Below are 9,220 nucleotides of genomic sequence, written 5' to 3'. Positions count from 1 at the left end.
TAGCCCCACCCCCCCCCCCCCCCCCGCACACACGCTACATACTTCCTATATCGGTCAATCTTCCTCTCCTAACCATATTAGGAAGCTATCAGTTTCCGACACACGTTCATTCTTTCTCTCCATGTTTCAATCTCTAACTCTCTCAACTACACAACCCCCTTTTTACACTCTGTTACCAAATGTATTTACCTCACACACCCGCCATTGCACCCCATGTCGAGCTCTCTCTCTCTCTCCCTCCCACCCTCTCTCGCTAGATACATGCATTGCCTATCTAGCCCCCCAACCTCTCGTGCGCACGCACGCACGCACGTTGTCTATGTAGTTCACTACCTCGAGACTGTCTCACTCTTTCTTCCGCACGGCGGGCCACACTCGCTCAATCTTGCTCCCTTTATCTGAGTCTCGATTAACCTCGTTTTCTTCCACACACAAATGATATATCTCCCTGTTCGGGCCCCGATCGACACACTCTATACTCTCTCACGCAGATTGTCTATCTAGGTCAGTCCATCCAAGCCGCCCCCGCTCTTTCGACCTCATGGCGGGCCTCGCTCGCTCAATCTCTCTCTGTGTGTGTGTGTGTGGTGTGTGTGTGTGTGTGTGTCTCGATTGACCTCACTCTTTCTCGGACACAAACGATATATCTCCATGTTTGAGCCCAATTCGCCATATTCATATTGTATACTCTCTCACTCACATTGTCTATCTAGGTCACTCTCTCCAACCCGTCTCACTCTTTCGATCGCACGACGACCCACACTCGCTCAATCTCTCTCCCTTTATATATGTAATCGATTGACCTTGCTTCCTCCCACGCACCAAATATATCTACATGTCTGTGACTGGATCATCTCTCAAGCTCTATCTTACAGCCCTCACTCTTCCCAAAATCTCAATCAGAAAATATCTCTCCTGAGCATATATATAGAAACTCTATTAATAACCCAGGGTGAAGAATAAAAAATTCTTCACCCTAGTCCATCAACCGAGCCACAGTCTAGCTTAAGCAAATTCCAACCGATATAAAAAAATTCCCCTGCTGTAATCTTACGTTGATGGAAGCGGTTTGCTGATAGGAGGTATCCCACCCCCGTACCATTATCTCTAATCTCTCAAAAAAAAATCTAATCAGTTGCGAGCGGCGGGTGGGCTCGTCACCGTTCCTCTCTCTTCGGTCCCTCCTCCCTGACGACTGTGGAGGCCGAGGCAGCGACGGCGATGGCAACGTTGTCGGTGGGACAACCTGGAGGCAAGGGCCACTCCCCTCTCTCGTGCGTGGAGTACTCCCCCATTCTCTCTTTATGCCGTGGCGACTAGGAGGCGAATTGGGCAGTGGAACGATATGGTGCGAGCTCGGCGGTGGCAACGACCTTCTTCGACGTACCTCTCCACCTCCGGTGGTCTGCTCTCCGGTAAGATCTCCCACCTCGTATTCCCTCCCCTTTCCTCCATGAATTTCTCAATTTTTAGGGTTAGGGTTCTTGATTTTTTGGAAACAGGGCAAAGAAAAAGGAAGAAGACCAGAAAAGGAGATGAAAGAAAAGAGGGGAGCTTGCATACTGAAGGAGGTGATGGAATAGACCTTCGCTCGGGTACAGCTTATTTTTTGTTTACATTTTCTTGTGCTTTACCCTTTCTAGTTTCCTTCTGTTCCATCTTCTGCAACAGAGCAGATTCACAATGATGGGATGACCATCCTAATACAGTAGCAGCATCCCTACTCCACTCTAAGTGAAAACGGCTGGACATGGTTCCTTTTGTTTGTAGCAGTGGAGCTCCTAAGAAGAAAGAAGGAACAGTTCATCGAAAACAGACAAGAAAGTCAAGAAACAGAGCTATCACCTTTATCTGGATCTAAGAAGGTACTCTAGTGTTATTCCTCTATAGGGTCTATTGATTCAATGACTTGCTAAAGGACACAAACGTGTCCCTTTTTTAAATGTTAACTCGTTCAGAAAACTGCTAGTGAGGCTTCAGAACTCTCCAAGTGCAGACCTGAACAGTAGTAAGGCTTCAGAACTCTCTAGGTGCAGACCTGAACACTAGTGAGGTTTCAGAACTCTCTAGGTAGCAATTAGCAAAATGAAAGATGTAGAATCTGGTTTTCCTTTACCAATACATGGAAGCACTAAGCTTCTGTGAAAGTAGTGCATACACCTGCAGTACACTAACCTTTCTCAGGTTTGCTTCTTTTTATTTCTAGTTTTGGTCAATACATGGAATCTGGTTTAGACTGAGCTGAAGGCAAATAATGAATGGTCAAGCAACTTTTTATTTCTAGTTTTGGTCTATTGATGCACGCTGACAGAAGGATATAGCTGGACGTGCTCTTATTTTACGTCGATGTAAACAAGCGATGCAATCTACATCGCAAGCAAGTTTGGAATATTTATTAGTTGGATATGCTCCTATTTTTTGTTGGCTCTGTGTATATTACCTTGTCTCTCAGAATTCTTACAATAGCTGGCGAACTTGGGTTGAATCCATACGATGCGTTTGATTTACATATGTGGCTCTTTGGAAACATTACGTTGGTGCACACTGACCATCTCCCAGTTTGTCAATATTCATGAAAGCTGAGTTAGATTTATTTTAATTACCATGAGGTGGACCCTGACCCTCATCCATCCTATCAAACATTGCTGATTTTTTTGTTTAACCTACCCTTAGTCCAGAAGTAATCTTCTATAACATGGAATGTTGATTTTGCATTCAGGCTGTTGCTTGTTTGTTTTCTGTAGAATAAACCAGATAGGAATATACTTTTTTGGCGAGTAATCATGTGATTCTAGCTAGCTGGTTCCTTGAATTTAATTTATTCTTTAGCCATGGATACTGTAAAGAAGATCCACACAATCATTTTTGCATTAGATTCTTATATACTTGGAAATTTTGAATATATTCACATTTAACCTATTTTCCTGTCTTACAGAGCAATCCATTCATATATGGTTAATTTCTTCTTCCTCGTATTTTTACCACTTACCACTAGAATAGATTTGTGTTTCTTTAGTTCCATGCTTCCATTTAATGTTGATCCATCTATATCCTTGGCGGTTTTGGCATTTTGCTCTACGATTATGTGTGTCTGACCAACTATTTGTTTCATTTTGATGACTATGTTGGTTACAGCCCATGGATAACAATGTTTCAGTCGCTAGAGAGATTGCTGAACATATGAAGTTGATGTAAAATCTCTGGTCACCTACAAATTAAGCTACTTGAAGAACAAGTTCAAGAGTAGTTAGTTTTCAAATTTGGTACTATTCTGTTTTGTAATAGTGTTTTCTAAAATTTCCATGTTGCTGGTTACTTAGTGATATATGGCATTCAATTGTGTCCAAATGAATTTTATTTGTAATTGCTAGGATGATTTTTATTGCGTGAGGTATTTCTTGGAACAACTACATGCAATCTATGTACTAGACCACTTTGTTATTCTGTTGTTACTAAAAATTCCTTGTGTACAGAGTGAATTATTCCCTGTGTTTCTTACCGTTACCACAGTGCCTCCTACAGAATTGTGATAGTGCCTATATTACTTAAATCATTTACCATATTTCATTTTTGCTAGAGACACGGTGTATTCAATATACAATAGAAAGAGTAATAGAACTAACGAAATATACACAAGGAAACACCTTGCGAGAAACACCATATTTCATTTAGATATAAGTCTACGTTCCTTTTTTTGCGAGAAACACCTTGCTACTGTAAGATTACCTAAGTAGCCTTATATATAAAAACAAAAACAAAAAAAGACAAGAACGCCTTGCTACTGTAAGATTACCTGAGTAGCCATAAAATTACAGCAAGATGCGCCAGATTGGTTCCACACCTACGGGACGTAATTGACTCACATGCAAACAGTAAGATTACCTTGCACTTTTTCTGTTTCACGGTGGTTTTAGTGCAGGAACTCATTCCTTCTTCCACATTGTAATATTACCTCACAAACCTACTTTTTCTTACAGATTGTCTTTTCAAGCGTGGGCACACAGTCTGGCTGGGGCGAGGAATAAGAATTCCTCACCCAGGGTGACGAATAGCGCGACCCTATATATATATATATATATATATATATATATATATATATATATATATATATATATATATATATATATATATATATATATATATTCAATGAATGTCGGACCACACTCACTTTGTCTCTCTATCTATATGTCTCTCGATTGACCTTGCTTTCTCACGCCGTACCTTCCACACATTGAAGCTACCTCTCCATCCCTCGCAAAGCCGGAGCTATTTACATTGTGAGGGGGATTCCAACCTTGGATTAATTTGTGTAGGCATTTATTCCGGTGGGTTATTTTCGTAGCATTCGGCCCACAACTACTCCAAACACCGTTGCAACCCCCGCACCTCACCCAATTGATTTCCCTCTGGCTCGGTCATCGCTCTCTCGCACGTCCTTTCTCGCCTTCAACATCGCACCATGGTATTATTGCAAAAAAACATTGGTGTTCTCTTTAATTGTTACAAATAAGCTACAAAACTACACACCGATAGTCCACCTGGAATGGAACAAATTTTGACCCACAAATTAAAGCGCTACAAACTACACACCGAGGGGCCCACCTGTCATGAAACAAATTTGGACCCATATACAAATTAAAAAATAAAGGACGAGGATCGAACATGCGACCAGGGCCTTCAAGCCGCACGTCAATAGGCAACATACATAGAATAGCAATGTTTGTTGTACCCCCCTTTGTTCATATAATGTTTTTATATTACCACGGCCTATTTAATGGATAACATGTAATATTATTTTTAGTACATTAGTGGGACCGGCTCGTTAGCACGTACTATTCGCCTTCACTTACTGGTGGGTTCCATGTGTGCTCTCTCTCTCTCTCTCCTCCCCTTCTACGTTTAGACGCACGGTCAAACACGAAGAACTCGCGGGCGATGTTGCCGTTGACTATATCTGGACGCGTTCACAAGTTACGGCACCAGTTTCACGTACTAGTAGTACTAGTCAATGTGTACGTGCAATGCATGTTAATTTGGAAGTATATTAAGTGCATGCGGATATTAAGTAGGATATTATTTGCGTGTTATTATATGATTAGCACTATTTTTGGCATGGAATTAACTGCACGCTAAACGTGTTGAGCGTTTGACATTGAAGCAGTCTAGGTCGTTGGATGAGAAGGAACATGTGGCTTGATGACGTTTTATATTTAATTTGATATGGCTCTAGCAGAACATTCAATCGATCAAACCTTAGATTTCATTCAGTCTGACTCCGACTTTACATTCATACGACGATCGATCTAAAATAAACAGAAATGATAAACGTTCGGATTTTAAGCATGGTAATCCGAACGTTTTTCATGGCAAATTTAGATTACGCGGCGTCGGCGGGGGCGTCTTGCGGTGGGAAGCGGCTCCCCTGCCGTGCTCTGTGTGTCGTCGGACCACTGACCGACGGCGATGGCGACATCTTGCGCCGTTGTTGACGTACTCCTGGACGTTGGCCCTAGCTTCAAGGAAGGACACAATGTTCTGGCCTTCGGTCTCCAGGAGCGAGTCAATTGGCAAGAGGAGGCAACTGGCGTTGCTGCAAGGAAGCGGTCGACGGCGGCCATCCATGCCGCTGAGAGGGGCACTGGCACCCGCGCGGGGACAGGCGCTCGCAATAGAGCGGCGGATACATTCATGTGCAGGGGCAACGGCACGGGCGTGCACGTCAGTGCACACGCAGGCGCATGCGCTGCCAGGTGCACGGGCACCGGCACGGGCGTGCGCGTCAGTGCACGCGCATGTCCTGGCAGGTGCACGGGTGCGTGAAAGTCGGCGGGGACCTTGTGGAACCCCGTGGCATCAAGCTCGGCGATAATGTGCGGCTCCCAGCCCATCAATGCCACGGGAATGGGCGCTGGCGTAAACGGGGCGACGGGAGCCGGAACGGGAGCGGGGACAGGCGTGGCGTCTTCCCGCAAGGCCGGTTGAAGCTTGTCCCACAGCGACTTATGTTCTTGAGACTTCGGCTGGGTGTCTTCCTCAGGAAACAGGAAGACTAAGGGCAGACCATCGTGATGCGGCATGGCGTACGGTTAGGTCAGGCTGGTTGGAGGTAGATGATAGGAGAATCGGAGGGGAAGAGTGTCGGAGTACAAAAGTAGGGGTCCTTTTTGCACCCCTTTACTTGTGCGCGGGAAGTCGCAGACACGCACCCACAGCCGCGCTTGGCGTGACAGAAGAGGAAGCAAAGTCACAAGACTACCAGAGCCGTGCTCAAGACCAGAAGCATGAAGAGCAGAGGGGCGAGGTGACACTCCCCCGGCAAGGCCCTTGCCGGGGCGGCCTTCACGGCCCCAGCAAGAGCCTTGCCGGGGCAACTTGCCCAACACCAATGGGGCCGCCACCCTTGAGTCTAAAAGTTCCTAAGACATCAACCACATTGGAACCAAGGCTCGGGAGGCGCCTCCATGGTGGCATGCAAATCTTTGTGAAGACAAAGGGCCTGCGAGGCCTAGGTAGGAACCAGAAAACAAGACAACAGCGAGGCTCCTTGCCGAGGATGCCCACGAGGCCCCGGCGAGGCCCCTGCCGAAGATACCCACGAGGCCCCAGCAAGACTCTTGCCGAGGGCGCCAACGAGGCCCCGACAAGACTCTTGCCGAGGGCGCCCACAAGGCCCCGGCAAGACCCTTGCCTATCAGCAAGACCGCGGCAAGGCCTTGCCGCCCCGTCGCCGCCCCAGCTCAGCGACCGACCCACCAACTAAAGCAGGTACCCACGTGGCAGTACGTGGCTCCTAAGCCAACTAGTCAAGCACCTACGTGGTGGCATGCAGATCTTCGTGAAGACCCTGCCACCACACCAGCTCAGCAGCCTGCCAGCCTACATGGCGCTGCATGCCTCGTTGGCCTGGACGTGTGTCGGAGCAAGGCGAAGCGGCGACGGACGGGACGGGCCTCGTTACCGTCCCCGATAAAGTAAGAGGACACCTAAGTAGCGCATTTAATGCGTTTTGTCCTACGGTGCCAGAGATAAACTCGACTACTGTATAACTTTCCACCTCCTGTGTGCCACTGTGGCAGCCCCTTTGACTATAAAAGGAGGCCCGCAGCATACTGAGAGAGGATTCAGACTTTTTGGACCCTGCACGCCTTGTAGCTAGTCCAAGAACACCAGATAAACACAAGCCAGCAGGAGTAGGGTATTACGCATCACTTGCGGCCCGAACCTGGATAAAGTTCCCGTGTTGATCTCTTAAACCTGCTCTTTCCACGGCCCCGCGCCCGTCGACCGTAGAAGGGATCCCCCATGATCCCATAGGTGTCGTTTCCACCGACATCTTTGGCACGCCAGGTAGGGGGCGCAAGCTGTGAAAATCCGGTTTTGGAGCCAACCTATCGACTCCTTCGTCACGGTGGCCCGAGAAGAGAAGGCGGCATCGATCAGCCGCGCTCTGGTGCCGTCCGCGACAGCAACGATCATCTGTGTGGCCACAAAAAGCTAAGTCGTGCAAAACTTTGAGTAATTCCCTTTTCTTTTATAAAGTTATTTTCCTCGAAAGATCTCGCTCTTTGTATGGAAAACCTGCACATGATGGGACCCTCCCGCTATTGGCAATGCCCTTGTTCTGTTTTGAGTCCACTCAACAGTTCGAGCGGCCGCGTTGAGATCGGCAGGGTGGCCTATCCGCTATTGGCAATGCCCTTGTCCTGTTTCGAGTCCGCTCAACAGTTCAAGCAGCCGCGCTGAGAGCGGTAAGGTGGTTTGCCCGGCAGCACGCACACCCGGCAGGCCGCTAAGGATCCATCCTCGAAGCACTGCGGCTTGGGTTTACGCGTCGGCAAGCTTGTCCAACTAAGTGTAGGGCGTACGTACCAAGAAATATCGAACATGAAAATAGCATGCATCATTTTAAAAAGTGTTGCAAGTTATATTACATCAATTGTTGCTGCAGTTCTAACTTAAGATAAAATCGTCTTGGTTATGAACTCGCAGCGGCAAAGGGAAATGGGGCGCCTAGTCTCGGCGCTGGCCCTCCACCCTCCGGACCCCGTCGATGCGCTTGATGATGGGCTCGATACGCTCCTTGAGCACCGCGAGGTCCACATCCTCCGGCAAGCTCTCCAGCGCGACGGCGAAGTTGACGTTGGGGTTCCAGTACGCCACCTTGGTGAGGACCTTGGTCAGGGCGCCCCGGCAGAGCTTCCAGGCCTCATTGGGCAGAAAGGTCGCTCGGTTGGAACGGAGCTGCTCCAGGGCTCCTAGGACGCCCTCGAAGAACAGAGTCAGCCTGGCATTGGGACTCACGTTCGGCTCCTGGAAGTACCTGACATTCGGCATCCCCATGGCGGCCAGCTTCGTGGTGATCCTGTCGGCAACGTCGACGAGGCGGCTGATCCAAAGGTTTATGCCCTTCGCGTACTCCTCATGTTCGGCGGCATCATTCCTCCGCAGCTGCTTCTCGTCCTCCAGGACCTTGTTCAAGGTCTCCTCACGAGCCCCGGCCTCCGAAAGCTTCCCCTCCAAGCCGTCCAGCTTCAACTTCAGGTCGTTGATGGAGTCGTTGGCCTCGGAGAGCAGCTTGGCCTTGTCGGAGGCTGTGGCCTGGGCATCCGCCAAATAACGGTTGGCCGTGTCCCTCTCCTTCGTCAGCTCTGAGGCCACCTTCTTGAGCTCCTCCTGCTCCAGCTCCAGCTCCTTCACCTTGTCGGCATGGACCAGGGCCTGAGCATTGAGTTCCTCCTTGTGCCTCTGCTCCAACTCCTGGGTCCGCTGCACGACGAGCTTCTCGACCTCCTCATCCTTGCCATGGAGTGTGGTGGCGAGCGCCTCCTCATGGGCGGCAAGGTCCTCCTCCTGGGAGTTCATCAGAGCCTGGTGTTGTTGCCGAGCGGCCTCGTCCTTCGCGACATGTTCCTTCGCCGCCTCCTGGGCATTCTCGACGTCAGCCTGCTTCAGGATGAGCTCCTGTTTGCGCTCAGCCAGCAAACCCTGGGCAACCCTCAGTTCTTCGTGGGCCTCACGGAACCAGGCCTGCGTCTCGGCGACGCGCTCCTCAAGATCCGCCCCCGCCTTGTCCGTCGCCGCCATCCTGGATTTTGCCTTGTCCAGGCGGGCACGGTGGAGCGCCTGGAGCTTCTGGAAGTTAACGCTCATGGCCCGAAGAAGCTGCTCCTCTTGGGAACCACCACCTCCGGCGCTCGGTTCATCAACAACCTGAAGCCCG

The 9,220-nt window shown here is 49.0% G+C and overlaps 1 protein-coding gene across 5 annotated transcripts; it reads left to right on the top strand.

Annotated features, from left to right (window-relative positions):
• Positions 1-1,094: 1,094 nt before the first annotated feature.
• LOC109745230 (uncharacterized) lies at positions 1,095-3,459 on the top strand. 5 transcript variants are annotated; one of them, XR_005770874.3, is made up of 4 exons: positions 1,096-1,415; positions 1,503-1,571; positions 1,677-1,865; positions 3,136-3,459. XR_005770874.3 is itself a non-coding variant. In XM_020304369.3 (4 exons), exons 1-4 carry the CDS (start codon positions 1,346-1,348, stop codon positions 3,193-3,195), a joined length of 315 nt encoding a protein of 104 aa, XP_020159958.1. In that variant the 5' UTR covers positions 1,098-1,345; the 3' UTR covers positions 3,196-3,459. The 5 variants fall into 5 exon arrangements, 2 of the variants coding, with proteins under 2 accessions (XP_020159958.1, XP_040257779.1); XM_020304369.3 differs by having other exon boundaries at positions 1,098-1,415; positions 1,503-1,595; positions 1,774-1,865; XM_040401845.3 differs by having other exon boundaries at positions 1,098-1,415; positions 1,503-1,595; positions 1,771-1,865.
• The last annotated feature ends 5,761 nt before the right edge of the window (positions 3,460-9,220 follow it).

The sequence above is a fragment of the Aegilops tauschii genome, chromosome 2 (assembly GCF_002575655.3).
Source record: "Aegilops tauschii subsp. strangulata cultivar AL8/78 chromosome 2, Aet v6.0, whole genome shotgun sequence".
Classification (NCBI taxonomy): Eukaryota; Viridiplantae; Streptophyta; class Magnoliopsida; order Poales; family Poaceae; genus Aegilops; species Aegilops tauschii.
This window is presented reverse-complemented; position numbering and strand designations above follow the sequence as displayed.